Raw genomic sequence first — 15,972 nt, forward strand, 5'->3', positions numbered from 1 at the left:
ATATAAAAGCATAATTATAAGGCTACGAAAACCAAACAAATTTTATTTTATAGCGATTATACACTTGTATAAACATATTAATGGGTAGAATATTCAGATTCAGATTCAGATTGACAATAAACCATGCCAAATATTACACACTGGCCCTTTAAATGAACCATTAGAATGAGGATACACTGCAGTAGATGCACACTTCCTTCTGCATAATCATACAGTTGGTGAGAAGAAAATAGTTCCTACATGAAACTGCTCACAACAAGGTCTCTGGATTATCTTGACTAGCCGGATCATGATTTCTGGAAAGAGACATTGCTGTTGAGTTTTTCAACAGGCAATTGGCAATTTGAGCACCACAAGCTGAGTGCCATCTAGCTTCATTATATTGGAAAGAAGGAAGACATTTCTAAGGCTGATATCTCCAATACTTGGCAACTCGCACCAAAACAAAGGCTGATAAATAGCACAACAAGTAAAGGTAAAAATCTGTAGTTTTGATTTTGGGGTTGAACTGTCCCTTTAACAGCTTTGGGAAATACTGTATAATCAGTAGCCACACTTCTAAAATCAGGGTTTGGTAACAGCAACACAACAAAAGTAATGATTTGATTTCAGCCCAACAACAGGATAAAGGTTACAACAGATCAACTCAGGATTAATGTGTGATTGCTTTTCACAACTAAGTATTTTTCCATTTCAGTGTGCAGGTGTGGAAAGAGCGGAGAGCTTATGTATAATGCCACTCGAGTCTTTAGTGTATTTTGGTGTGTGTTTTTTTCTCCAGCAGCACACTGGTGTGCTCTGCCAAGCACTATACTGTAATCAATCAAGCAGGCAGTGGAGGGAGTCTGACGTCAGAAGCGCGGCTGCTTGCGTAACCTTGCTCCACTGTCCCATAGATTTGTCATCTGGAGCAATCTGAAGAAAAGTAAACTCTCTTATCACACACTGGCTCTATCGCAGGTATAGGCCCCCAGGGTCCAGTCTGACAGGTCAGCTCAACCTGGTTGTATGCAGGTTATCTGCTGCCGTGGCAGAGTGAGCCTGAAAAGCAACTCTGATACAATCATCATTCACAAAATCAAAGTGGGCTTTTTAAAATTAAACATGCAGTGTAATGTCAGCCATGCAATGTAATAGCAGCAGCTGCATTGCTATTTTAGCTATGGCAACACTGTCCTCAGTTACACATGATGCACACTCTAATAATAGCAAACACTTGGTCTTCTAGTATAACATGTCCTCAGTGACAGACGAGGAAATCTTCTTGTGGAAATAATTCACTTAGATTGTAGTGGGCCCTGACAGACTGGTAAGAAAAGAGCTTCACAACTCATCCTGTGCGACAGACGGAGTGTTATCTGTCTTCACACAATTGATCATTGTGACACTTCGCTGCTTGTTGTTTGGCAACATCGATTTTCAGCCAAGCTTTTACAACGCGCTGTGACGTCCAATCATGTCCCCGCACTTGAGAGAAAAACCCTTTCCCCGCATTGTTCCTCTTCCTGTTGCTGCCAATGAGGCAAAGACAGATAGAGATATTTGACAAAAAAAAAATACAGTCTGACGTGTTTTATCTGCCGTTGAGCACAAAAGCAGAGAAAAGGAGTCTTCAACAGACTTTCACTGATGGTCTTTAATAGTATGTACACAAGACTACCAGATTATTTCATAATGTTTAAACATGGTCAGGACTGGAACATACGCCTGTCTAATACATCATTTGTTAAAGGTGTGTTTAAATACTGGCTATCTCACCGCGCCTACTAGACTCACAGTCTCAGTTGTCATGGCTCCAGCAGGATGTCAACTCAGGGATAAACAGTGGATCCAGAGGCGAGGACAAGACTTAGAGGGAAAATTTGCCACATTTTCTGTAGATGTCCAATCAGTAGTGATAAATGTAGCTTACTGAAGCAATAAATTCCTCACTGTGTGCTATGTTGACTGAGAAAGCTGAGCTTCAAAATCTGTTGTTCTTCCTGCATCCGGCGCCGTCATTTGTGATGTACAACAACGTTTTAAGTGGAAGAGGTGACGCAAGACAGTGACACGGTTGGAGGCAGGAAGCTCTGGAGGCTGGGTTTCGTCTCCAGGTGGCCACGGGGAGAGCTGTAGATGCCGCTCAAACACAGAACTTCCCTTTTCTCCTTGCTTGTATTGCAAACTAGCTACATTATCAATAGCAAAAATGGCATCCCAAAGTATGAAGGCAGAAAATGTTATGGACGAATGTAGCATATCAGTGGTTTGCAGAAACACACAATGCCAACTTTTATTCTTGTGATTAGGTTGGCTGGATACATTCATTAGGATTTCGAAGCTAAACTGAAGAAGTCAACCAAGACCAGTAGGCCAAGATGGCAGATGATCAAGCATGAAGCTTGCATGCAATGCATCCTGGTACATGTAGGCACTGCCAGCATGGCTTCTCACTCCGACCTTGTCACATCTTGACACTTTGGTCATGGACTTTCCATGTGCAAGGTACCCTGGGTGCATTGGCTCTTGATGTTCTGGGACACCATGGCAAGTTCTGCCTGTCACATGTCTTTTTTCAAGACACACTTCTTTTTTCACAGGAAATTTACGTCAGTACAACACTGCAAATTTAAGTTTTTTTTCCTTCAGCAACCAACACGCATGGTTGGGTTTAAGAGAGAAGAAGTGGATTTGGCTAAAATGTGGCGGGTAGTGTTGACCCTCAGTAACACCCCTAGTAGAGCATGCACCCCATGTAGGCTGAGTCTATAGCAGCAGCTTGGGGTCAATTGTGACTTATGGTCCTTTGCTGCATGTCGTCCCCCCTTCATGTCAATACTAGCGAATTTTCCCTTTAACAAAAGGTGAAAAGGTGAATTAAACACAAACACAGTGAACAAATTTCAGGAGTTGTCTCTTGTCTAAGTTGTGTTAACTGTTTTTCATCGCACTGCATGAGTTAAGTGACTTCCCATCCGACCGACTCCCTCTGACATGAGGCTGTGAGGGAACCCGAGAATGTCAAGTGGCCTGACATTTACCTCCCGTCATTGTTCTCTCGCTCCCGAGTGTTTCACATTCAGGTAAATGCTGGTTCTGCTCTCAGGATGCACAGCTGCCACACGGAGGGTTATTTATAGTCGGATGACGCAGATGTCTCACATCGGCACCTGGCAGGACCCTCAGCTGTAGACGCTTCTGCCCAGCTGCTCGACAACCGCGGATGCTGTTGCCATGGGAAACAGGATTATGTTGACATCACAGGATTGGAAGTGATCTTCCGTGGAGACCAAATCCACGGTACGCCCACGACCCGACCTCTTGGAGGCTTTTCAGACTATTATTGTCTACCTCCTGCTGTGTGTTGTGGACAACAGTGTGAACTTAACACACATGCATCTGCTTAGGGAGGATGATGCCTGAGTGCGTAAGAGTGTGTGTCCGCTGGCCTGTGTTTTATTGCGGCATCACTAAAAACCCACAAAGACCAATCATAAAATGAACTTCACGCTCTTGTAAACATTTTACAGGTGCGCTAACATGCTGTGTGGACGTGTATGAGTTGTTAGGGATTCTATAAATGATGACATATATTTGGTTGAAAGAGGAAATTACTAAAGTTTTCACCTGCATTGTCCACTGGCAAATTACATACTGTTCTCACCACTAAAAGAGTCATGTCTGCTATTGTGAGTAATGTCTGCCATTGTGCGAGGTCCATCATTAGGGGATATCAAGTGCATTTAAACACACAACAGACTGCACGCAGGACAGGATGAGATGTAAAGACAGTGACGATGTGACCACAGTCCACTCCTGTGAGAAGTGAAGCAGAGAAACTTATAGACAATGAATGCATCTCAAAGCAGCTAAATAAACCAGTCTGTGTGCGTTATCCTCTCACTGTAATTATTTTGTTATGCCTCAGATGGACCATTAGGCTACACACAGTAGGCATGAAAAAGCTGACATGCATTCTGCACAGAGCAGAGGAATGTCTCTATATCTGCACCAACACAAATAAAAAAACTACTCTGCACCACAGATAAGGAGGCACAGTGGAAAGAAGTGGCAGTGAGGTATCTGAAAACGTAAATGGAAACCTGAAAGGGCATCACGGGTTATCGGAGCCTTTTCATAAACCCCTGCACAATCATGGGCAAATTGAATGAAAGATTGTTCGTGTGGTTGAAGCCTTGAATTTTCCATCGGCTAAACAAACAAATAACTCAAAGGTAAGGCCATTCCACTTCACATCCACTAAAAATGATAAGAGACTATAAAAATGTGTGATCAGCAAGCAACATTTTAAAGGTTTAATAGCCTGCTATCACAGTTTAAATACTCTGCGGTTAACAGCTGCTGGATCTCGCTGAAATACATGATGGATTTGCAGGAAGTTTTATGGTCTATTTTATGTATGATAGGCTACTGTAAGACTGGGTAGGCTGTACATGAAGAGTGGAGATAGAAAACCACATGCATTTGTACTGTCTAGTCTATTTACAGTATTTTTTTGGGCATAATAGAGTGCACCATGGATGACGTTTCTTTGGTAGGCTGATGTAGAAGTGGTTCCCTTGACCAAAAAGCCAATGGGATTTTTCTGTTGGATAATGGATTATTGCGGAAAATAAGCAAACAAACATTTATGATTTTTACATGTTTTGTTCAGCAAGATAATCTTCACAAATGGACACCATTTTTTAAGTGTATTTTCAAGTGTGAATAAAAGGGCTAGAAGTAAAATGCTAACATTAAACTATAAACAAACTACAGTCGCATGATTTCCCTGCCATAAAGAGGCTGTAAAGCCATGTTTGACGTGATGACATTCTGCAAGTCTCATTTTAGAACTTGTTAGCAGCCAGCTTTTTTAGGACATGTAATGGCTTAAAATTCATGAGTGGGGTATTTATTTTTTTATTTTATGTCATAGAACAAAATGTGAAAGTCTCTTCAGCTTGCGTTAACCACAGACCTTATTTCAGGCATCTAACCAAAAACCCGTTAAAAAACCCTGCTGACTTTGAGATGAGGGAAGTGCCAAAATGCTAACTCACTTCCAGGTTTCAGGCAGAGATTTATAATAATATTTATAATAATACCTGGATACCGGAAACAAAACCACCATGGATCAAAAAATTAATAATAGAGTCGTAAGTTCGAGGTGTCAACAGTTTTACAGACGTCTCTTTTATAATGGTGGCCTATAGGAAAAATAATTTTTTGTGCTGCAGGGGATTTTTTCACTGTAATACTGCGAGTGGCCACTGGAAAAAAAATTGAGAGCAAGGCTGAGCTGCTCTCCTGTAGGTCTGCCTCTGACTCAAGCGGGAACCTTGTTGGCTGAAAAATGAAGCCAACACAGAAGTGCCAAGAACTGCAGTTCTTTAAATGGCCACTTGAGGCTGGCGCCAGAAGCCAGTCAATCCTGATGGACTCCCATGTTAAAATGCCCAACGATGCGGCAGAAATAAACATGTTTACAGCCTGGTACAGACAATGGTGTTGGTTTCTATAGCTAATTTCAACATTCATGACAGCTGTAAGGGCGGTGATGTTTTTTTTTTTTTTTTTATGTATAACTCACTCGTGTACATTTTATTTAGTCTTAAAGTTATGCATATTTAAGAGTGGCCACTTTGAGTGACAGGCTGTCTGCTGATAGTGTCCTCACCTTGTCGTAAGATCCACCCCTCGCTCCTCCACAGCTCCAAATATGGTCACATTTGGCTCCAAAAACCAAGATAACCACACCTGTAGTGCTGCTGACCTCGAGGCTTCACAATGGGAGTCCACAAACCAATGGGTGATGTCATGCTGGTTATGTTCATTATCTGTCTACGCTCTGATTCTTATGGAAGTCACGTGATTTCATGTGGTTAAGCTATCAATTGCTATCACTGTAAATGGGCTGCTGCGTTTCCTCGATAGGGACTGCTAAGTAAAGGACCATATATTTTTGTTCGGCTGTTTATGATGTTATATATTGTACAAAAGGGGAAAAAGAAAAGAAAAATCGGCTAAGTTGACACAAACAGGACAGGAAATAAGACAGAAAATGCAGAAAAACACACATCTGCTACACAAAAATATCATTTATTGGCTAATAATACCTGTTCAGCTCTCTTTACAGAAGGTTAAAAGGCCACAAAGGTTAAAACACTGACCTAGAGGTCAGTAAACTTAGCTTGTGACTGGAAATTTACCAGGTGGAGTTTTCTGGATAATCTTGATTGGACAAACTAACATGTAACCAGCTGCTGCTGAAGTGCCCTCTGGCAAGGCCTTTCCTCTACTTTACTTATGTTCTTCTCTCTGTGTTCCTATAGGTCTGCATGATCTTACAGTGTATGAACGTGAAGCAGGGCGTTGCTGGAAAAACATCCTGCATGCTCTGCAAACATTGCCTACGCAAATAAAGAAATGCATCACAGCAGGAAAAGTTTAGGTGGTGTATGCACAGCTCTTGTCTCACCTCTGTCATTTGTACTTTTATTTATGATATAAATAACCAAAGAGTGGATTGATAAACGCTTCTTTCGGATACTGCTGCAGCTTTAGATCAAAAGATCACTAGATCATGAGGCTTGTTTGAAGGAAAACCCTGTCAGCCTGCAGGATGCATGGTGAGCAGGGCCGAGGGGAGGAGGCTGTCATATGCGTCACATGAAGGGTGTTCCCTGCAGACAGGGCGTCCATAATCAATGACCAAACACAGCAGCCAATCACAGCGCGCATGCTAATGAGGTGGCTTTAAACCCTCTGATGAATCGGTTCTTTGCAGACTGACCGGATTTTAGCGGCGCACACCGGAGGAAACAGCGGATCCCACACTCTCACCTCCGACACCTTTGACTCAACTAACTTTTTCTACTCTTCACTCCAACCTTACTAACCGGACACAGGAATATCTCACTTGTGCTGAAGACAGAAGACACAGAGCTCGGGCTGAAGGGAAAGCGCTGATCACAATCTGCTGATTTTGTTTGTTTGTTTTCTTTTTTATTTGCAAGTTAACATCGCCATGTCTTGCGGTGATGCGTCGGATCAGAGTCGGCGGTTCTGTGTGTTGTCTTGGGATCAGGTGCAGCGCTTGGACTCGATCCTGGGGGAGGCTGTCCCCATCCACGGCCGAGGAAACTTCCCCACTCTGTCCGTGCAGCCACGCCAGATTGTCCAGGTAACGTCACCAACCCACGCAAATATTTAAACTACTGTAAATTACGTGTTTATCTGTTGCAGATTCTCCTCTGAGCACGAGGCTCCCCCCCTTTTTTAAAGTTAGAATTACACAGGCTATTTAAATGCGTGGATATGAAACTGAATATTAGCTGACTATCTTTCAGTTGGGTGAAACATGTGGATCAAAAAGTCACTCTTACATGTTATCTCACTGTGATTAAATATGAAAATAAAACTGTACTTTGTGTGTCTGGATCTCCTGTGGAAACCTCTCCAGGGCCCCTGGTGGTCTCCAAACCCCTAATTTGGGAGCCACTGACAAACCCAGGATAAAACCTATGTGGATTATTTGCACCCTTCCTTCCTCAGTTGTATTTCCATGCCACATTACATCATCATTTTGTTGGGTCTGGTTCCTCTTTTTGGGGCTTTTTGACTCCTCATTTCCTCCCAGGACTGCTGTGTATTCCTTCAGTGATTATAGTCTTAGAAATATCTGCAGGCAAGCTGTGGCTCTTCTTTATATCTCGATGACACTAAATTTGTTAGTATTTCTTACACGTTTTATTGCAAACACCAGAATTAAAAAAGTTGTTTTTCATTCTGATTTGTCAAACAACAGACTGAAACACACACTGCCGTTACAGCTCCCTCGCTTTGACTTAAAATGTATGAAACAAACTTGTGCCAAGGTCCCTCCACATTTCCAGCCACTTATACGCTGTGGCTGGATCACATTTCACTTCTCCTGCAGTGTCTCTAGATAGTTGGCTGTGTATTAAAGTGCGAGTTAAATGCCCATGATAGAATTTCAGAATGAACATACAGCGGAGAAAAGTCAGGTAATGTGTTGTGGAGTCATTTTTTCCCCATTTCATTTACACATTGACATATTCAAGATGAGCTCAACAAGCTCGTGAAGCCCCAGAGCTTCATGCTTGTGGTTGTGGAAAGATGAATGCTCCATTGAGCGTGCAGGAGGCTTAAATGCAGGTTTGAGCCCTAAATGTGGGGACTCTGTTTCCCCCGGATTTGTGGAAACCCCATATAATTTTATTTAGCTCAAATCTGCCATCTGCCACATAGATTTACTCAGCGGTTGGCAGAGCATCGATCAACAGTGGATCTGCTGTCGTGAAAACCCAAAAGGAAGCTATTTAGCGTAAATGGGTTTTGATGATGTTATGAATCACGGGAGGCACGGCTGAGAGTGTGGACCTTTGTCCTGCTGCAGGTTTAGGGGGATAAACGTCCACTGCAGCATCACACAGCTCGAGAGTCCAAGGAAGTTACAGGGCTGTAACTGTAGATCTGAGATAACAACATAGTGTTCTTAACTGCTTCACAGCTTATGAGTGAGACACTCTTTATTGCACAACCCCTTGGACTTTTGTTAGATTTAAGAATTTCTTTTTCCTCAAAAAGAAGAGGCACAACATATCAAGAGCAAAGTTTTTGTTACAATATTTGGGGGGCATACAGGAAATACATGGCTGGGGATCCTCCTTTAGAATATTTTGAGCATCAAACAAATTTCCTGCATTCTGGTATTTTTGTTTTTTTTGCACCAATTTGTGCCTTTTCTGTATATTTATAGTGTAAATGTCTTTTAAATCTGTCAAAATAAAGTCCTGCTTTCATGTTTTTTATTGAAAGGGAGCAGATGCATATGCTCTGAATATCAAGGGAGACGTGATCCCTGTGTCCCCCTGAAATCCACACCTACTTTGTAGTCAAGTGCATATATGATTACCTGTAGTCAGAGGGCGGAGGGAGGAAAGGTGTCAAGTCTAGGCCTGAGCCCGAATTTGTCTCCGACTGCGCTGATATATCAGACTGACCGCAAACACATCACAATATTATTGCTCCTGATTGGAATTTGAACCCAATTGGCACCACTTTATGACTGAACGATTACAGCGCCGAGTCTCTGCCAAGTTATCCGATTATGATTTTGTTCCTTCCCACACTCCTGCGCAAAGGGTTGACTTGCCTTCAAATGTTTGTTTGTCCGTAGCCTGACCCAGTATGTATAAATAGAGCCAGCTTGTTATCTGATCACCATGGGAGAGAGAGTTAACAGACACTAATCTGACAGGTCATTGCCAGTAGGGAGATTTAGGATTGGGTGCGAGTGTGTGACAACTAATTTGTGCTGCAGGTTTTTTTTTTTTTTTACTGTTTGAATTATTATTTGCTCAATGGAAATGTTTGCGGGGAAATGTAGCTTACATGTACAGTGTGTCAGGCATTTATTTGTTTTTTGTTCCAGTCTGCTGCAAGTGTCAGTCGTGTATACGCTGAATAAATAAGACAAATGTCTTAAAACAACTCCGCAGATGCAACAAGGATGCTGCGGCTATTTGTTGATGTGTCATTATCTTTCAGATCTAAGTCTCCACTGAACTCTTTAATTGCTTCCAAATGTTCTGACAACAATAGGTTTGGTAAGATGAGCCTGTGTTTGATGTCTTATTTCAGACATGTTTCCTCTTTGCGCTTGAGAGCAGTGATGTTGGCACACCCTGTCCAGCTGTAGATCATCTTCTCCCAGTGTGGCCGCATTGACGCGAGACAGTTTAAACATCTCACAGGTCACTGGGACACAGGAAGGGAAAAGTCGCTGACCCTTAATGACCTGAGATTGTGACGTTTAACCTAAAGCAAGGGTTTTCAAAAAAAAAAAAAATTGTTGGACACCACTGGTTCTCCACGCTGGTGTGCACGCTCCCTTGGTTGGAGTTCAGGATTAGAAATCCTATCACTGTGTTTGTGATAAGATAAGACAATCTCACCCAGTGGGAGTTGGACCTGGACACTCACCAGCCCTGCTGCTCTTTGTTTGGGCTATTCAGGTTTCATTCAGACTGAGGCTGATGGTGATGAAATGGACTTTAGTGAGCAGCAGTATTGATCTTGGCTCACAAAGTATTGATTTCCACTAGGCCCATGTGGAGCTTATTTGGACAGATTTCAAGAGTCTTATAGATGTGTGTATTTCTTCTATAATTTCTGCAACTACAAGGACATTTGTTCCATTTTTGTCTGTTTCTTTTTTAAGAGAATCTATATATGATTAATAACATGCTGTGTCTCTGTCTTGTCCCTGTCCAGGTGGTGCGGGCAAGGCTGGAGGAGAGGGGTGTGTGCGTTAAGGACGTGAGGCTGAACGGCTCGGCTGCCAGCCATGTGCTCCATCAGGACACTGGACTGGGCTATAAGGATCTGGACCTGATCTTTGGTGTGTCACTGAAAGATGATCAGGCCTTCCGTCTGGTGAAGGACGTCGTGCTGGACTGCCTGTTTGACTTCTTGCCAGCCGGGGTCTCAAAGGAGCGCATCACAGCACTGACCCTCAAAGAGGCCTATGTACAGAAACTGGTTAAAGTCTGTAATGACACGGACCGCTGGAGCCTCATCTCGCTGTCCAACAACACGGGCAAGAATGTGGAGCTTAAATTTGTGGACTCGTTACGGCGGCAGTTTGAATTCAGCGTGGACTCCTTCCAGATTTGCCTCGACTCTCTGCTCTTATTTGACCGCTGCTCGGAGACACCCATGTCTGAGAGCTTTCACCCCACTGTGATCGGGGAGAGCGTGTACGGGGACTTCAAGGAGGCCATGGACCATCTGTGTAAGAGGACCATAGCTACACGCAGCCCAGAAGAAATCAGAGGGGGTGGGTTATTGAAGTACTGCCACCTGCTGGTGCGAGGGTTCACACCCTCTTCGGAGGCGGACATGAAGCAGATGCAGCGCTACATGTGCTCACGCTTCTTCATTGACTTCTCTGACATAGGAGAGCAACAGAGGAAACTGGAGGCCTACCTGCAAAACCACTTTGCCGGAATGGAGCACAAACGGTACGAGTGCCTGATGACTCTGCACCACGTGGTGAACGAGAGCACCGTGTGTCTGATGGGCCACGAGCGGCGCCAGACGCTCAGCCTCATCTCCATGCTGGCGCTGAAGGTGCTAGCTGAGCAGAACGCCATCCCCACTGTGACGAATGTGACGTGTTACTACCAGCCAGCTCCGTACGTGCAGGACATTAACTTCAGTAATTACTATATTGCACATGTGCAGCCACCACAGGTTTCGCCGTGCAGTAATTCATATCAGACATGGCTGCCCTGTAGCTGAACTGACTCTATCGCTCTTTATCTTTGAAAGGAAGTGGACTGAAAATACACAAAAAAAAGACTTTTTTGCCAAATGTGACTTCACTAAAACAATCCTGTACTGCTGTACATCTGATTGAGCCGACACATGAATTTTTCTCACTTGTACTCTCTTGCAAAACATCTGTAAGATTGCTGGTCATTTCTGAGATGTAGCGATGATATCTTGTTTAAGTATTAAAGTCTTTATGATACTTTATATATGTCAAAAAATACATTTTTGAGGAAACATTGAAGCTGGTATTATTTTCATACTCTGGCTTTATTTTTTTTAATTACATACTGGACCAAAGATGTATTTGCTGTTCAGAAAGGGAATGTTGTTATGATTCCAAGTGCCTAAAATGAACCATGAAATGTTCTAAAAGGAAAAAAAACATCTGTAAAGTGAGAACTGTGCATTCAGTGTTTTCTAGATTACTCTGTCTCTCTTTTCAGGGACAGAAGCATTCAATTTTGTGAGATTAAAAAAAGGGAAAAACTACAGTTTTATTTGTATCGTGGTTATTTTATTTTAACCTTGGCCTATAATGATTGTTGACATTTTAATCTCCGGTTCTAAGGGCTGCACTTAGTTTAAACCGGTCATTATCTGAACTGCTTCGCCATTCACACAGTCAAGTTGTATATTCCTCACATGGCCATCGTAAACAGAAGTTTTTCATTGAAACTGGGAGTAGCTTTGACTCACACTTTTGTCCCGTCTTGCTCTGGATGCATGGGATGAATTGGAGGTAGTTTATCCTATACTCGATAAGCTGATGACAACAAGGCGGCTCATTTCCACTAACCAGGCCCATTGAAATGCATATACTGTTGGCTGGAGGGAGTTGCATTTGTTAAACCGGGGCTGAGGATCCATTACAATCTGAGGACATGAACCATAAGGAGGCTTTTCTAAAAGCACAATGGCTTCTCTCTCCTCTCTGATACTAAAGCTTTTTAACAAAGGCTGGCCTGTTCTCCCACCCATGTTACCACTGGAAACCCAGCCCCGTTTGCTTGACCGATTCCATATCCATGTCATTTTGTCTGAGTCCAAATCAAAAAATCTTTACACGCATAGCTAGAATCTAATATAACTGATTAAATGTTCTTCTGTTGGCCTAATATTAAATTCAATGCAGTTTTGAAGACCACATTTACTTGGCATCGCTGTGGATCCTTGGTTTGCTGTCAGAGCAGCCCACATTATTATGGCATGGATTCAGATGTAGCAGATTTGTCAGCTAAACCTTCTCTGCTAACTCTACTCCAGCATCGTATAACAAGGGGGGGTTCAAGATTGATAATGTTGTTAAAACCAAATTTACCTGTTATGTAACTTAAAATGGCAACACCAGACATTGTTTTGCCTTTTTTGAGGTTGAATTAGGTTTAGTTGACATGTACATGGGTAAGGTGTATTTGAAAATGTGGCTTTTTCCATTTGTTTGGGCCTTTTTCCTTTGAGGTCACTGAAAATGGATCTTTTGTGAAACCTTACAGAGTACAGATTTTAAGGAGTTCTGTGGTGAAGTGCGGACAGGGAAAACAGAGTATTTGGCTTGTAATGTCAGAGTGTGCATCGTTATATCCTTTGGGATGCATCATTTTGTGCAGTTGTGACCAAAAAAGTGCTGCTTCTAACCGTTCTAATAGCATTTACGTGTCGACACATAAGTGTACAGTTACTCTCTGACCAAACTGAGGAACAGAGGCGTCAGAATGTGCTATGGAGGTCACTGCTCCATGGCTGCCTTCAGCCCTGAGAAAACGTACGGCAAAATGTTCATTTAAACAGTGATGCGTTGAGCAGCCTGTTGTGCATGGCCTCTTAATATTGGCTTTACTTAAGTATAATTCAAAGGGGCTTTATTGGCGTGGGAAACACAAGTTTACGTTGCCAAAGCAAGTGTAAATTATTAGCAAAAATGATACCTACAATATGTAAAGATCTATTATGCATGTATTTATATACATGTCGCTGCTGATTGGGTAGTTCCTCTAACACACCCACTAAATGAGAGAAAACGCACCTCAAAGCCTACTTTTTAACGATTTCACGTCGTTTCAAAGAAACATGTCGTTCAACCTGGAGACCGGAACAAAATGGTGCACACTGTTTTGAGACTGAATGTGCCCCAGGAAGCCTTCCAGCTTAGCTTTTTTCAGACATCTGATCGGCCAACATCTTCTTCTCCTTGTGCCATGATTATATCATGATATCATATTATATTGACAGCGCTTCACTTATGTTTTTGCCTTTTTATTTAGATGGACATGTTTTTCTAAAACAGTTTATGTGGAAGGACGAGAATACCTATTAACATGCGTACTGGGTGTTTCCATTCTTAGCATTTGTCATGTTATGCTTTCAGAATGTTGAAGAGAGTTGAAGAACAATCAGATACAAAATAGGATGTAGGCTCTACAGCATGATTTTTTTTCTTGGCAACTTTCTTGTTTTCCCAAAGGATGGACAGATGTTCAGGATTTTTATCATCTCAAAGGGCTTGTAAAATAGTGCATATAGCTGCTGTAAATGGGGAAAAAATCTTGCCGTGGGAGCGCACCCCCTGACCCTCCTGTTTGGGATGAGCCCTAAATGTTCATGTCTGACTCCACCCCTGCCCGCAAGCCCTTGCTAGTTACATTCTGCCAATATTTACATCCGCCCGGCTAAGTAAAAACAAAAAATAGTTTATTTTACCATATGTGAGTCACACCCATTCATTCCTTCTTCACATCGAACTCTAACTAGATTTTTAAGTTGAGTGTTGAAAGACAGCACTAGAAATGTGGTGTTACTGAAGCCTATATATACACTGCCTTATCTTTTGTATAAATCTGTTAAATACAGGGTTACTGGGAACAGTCAGACCTGGAGCCAATATAAAGTAATGTAGGACTTTCTATTACCTCGCACACATGGCAAGATTAACCTGCAGGGCAAAGACTTGCTGGAACTTCCCATCTGCTGCCATATATGCAATGTGTATACTCTCTGTAGCCTCCAAGTTACTGTTAAGTCTAGTGCAACCTCTGTGTCTGCTGGGTAATTTAATTAAACACAGCCTTATTGGGAGTATGCATGATGTGAGCACAGTATTAAATATTCATAATAATAATAAACTCCTACATTTTGACATTGTGTCTTTCAAAAACATTAGCTAATAACACAGGACACTCCTTTGTTGATGTTGCGCTGTACTGTTGTAAATTATTCTATCAATTTTGCAATTAAAGCCAACCAACTGTACATACAAAGATTAGTTCAGGGAGTTTAGGGAGTGCTACTCAGCCTATGAAAACAGCTGTGTGATGTCCTCTGTGGCTCTGAAAGAGGTTTCTAAAGTCTGAGAGAATGTATTTATTTTTATCTCCGCTCGGCCTCGGAGATTACAAATTCTTAACAGAAAGCCTCTGTTACAAACTGAGGGCGGGAGGTGGATTCATCATTATTTGGTCCCCAACTTCGTGTAAGTACAATACTAGAAGCCGTTTCACTCCGAGCATGGATTTTCTTCTGGAAAATTTGCATGGAAATCTATAAAAATTGATTTAGCGGGTTCTTATAATGCTTACACATCCTTTTTGTAACATTCTTGCGGGGAAGAAATATACAGCCCTTGATTTTAGTGGATTTCCACCTGCGGAAATATGTCTTAGGCCAATGAAATCCTTTGTTTCAACTAATGCTATACCCCCAGATCATAGCTAGTTTTTTGCCAATATGGGTTCGGTTCAGTTCGGTGTCCACTTCAGCTAGGATACAGTGACGAATGTAGCTGATATGCACTGGCGATAAGTGCAGAAGCACATGGCGAATTATTTTGCAGATGAAGCTCATCGGACCACTGGGTGCTAGTCTGTTGGACCTTATTTACGCATTTTCACATTTTCACATCGCACCAGTGAGAAACGGCTATTAATCGGTGAAGTACCCCTTTAATCAGACGACAGAGTCACCTGATGTGCAGTGAACCTGAGGCTTTTGGGGCACCTCACGACCTCAGTGTCCACTCACACAGCTTATTAACTGTCACAAGTTGGAGCAGCTTTTTAATCCACAGTAGTCAGTGCTTCAAGATTCTGGTGTATAGAAAAATAACATAAGTGCTCTTATGGCTCAGGGGAAGCCTTACAACAGAGTGGCGTTTAGGACTGGATGTTACAATCCCTTGATGCACATACTTGAGACTATGAGTGGGAGTAACAGTGCTGTCTGGGGGTTTCTGAGTGGGGGCCAAAGGGTTATGGTTAGATGAAGAGAAAAGTAGGAAAGAGCCTAGGTCGATAGAAATGTAAGAAGTAGCATAGGGAAGGACGTCTGTGCGGACTGAACTCTCCCTTGCCGGACGGGGCCGTACATTCTACCTCCCCCTACTCCCTCATTTTGATGAGAGAAGAGAGAAGAAACTAAAACGAGAAAACGTACCTAACTTTAATCGAGGTGGAGTTTAACAGGTCAATTGTTGTTGCACATTCTTGCGATTGTGTGTGAAAGTTGGGGTGTTTAGGGAGGGTAAAAACTTCATTGAGGTCATCAGGTGGGTACCCTCCTTCACTGGTGTTTCCATGATAGGCCCACAACACCTGGCGTCCCAGGTGTGTTCCCCTCTGCTTTGACTCCCTTGAA

The 15,972-nt window shown here is 42.5% G+C and overlaps 1 protein-coding gene across 1 annotated transcript; it reads left to right on the forward strand.

Moving 5' to 3' along the window:
- Nucleotides 1–6,776: 6,776 nt before the first annotated feature.
- On the forward strand, nucleotides 6,777–11,854 carry tent5ba (terminal nucleotidyltransferase 5ba). Its single transcript, XM_050047605.1, has 2 exons — nucleotides 6,777–7,168; nucleotides 10,285–11,854. The coding sequence occupies exons 1-2, from the start codon at nucleotides 7,013–7,015 to the stop codon at nucleotides 11,311–11,313; spliced, it is 1,185 nt and encodes a 394-aa protein (XP_049903562.1). The 5' UTR covers nucleotides 6,777–7,012; the 3' UTR covers nucleotides 11,314–11,854.
- Nucleotides 11,855–15,972: the final 4,118 nt, after the last annotated feature.

Source organism: Epinephelus moara, chromosome 6, assembly GCF_006386435.1.
Source record: "Epinephelus moara isolate mb chromosome 6, YSFRI_EMoa_1.0, whole genome shotgun sequence".
Taxonomy (NCBI): Eukaryota; Metazoa; Chordata; class Actinopteri; order Perciformes; family Serranidae; genus Epinephelus; species Epinephelus moara.

Coding starts and splice junctions, on each gene's coding strand:
- tent5ba (XM_050047605.1), top strand. CDS start 7,013: ATGTCTTGCGGTGATGCGTCGGATCAGAGTCGGCGGTTCTGTGTGTTG. Junction 7,169..10,284: donor AGCCACGCCAGATTGTCCAG/GTAACGTCACCA, acceptor GTCCCTGTCCAG/GTGGTGCGGGCAAGGCTGGA.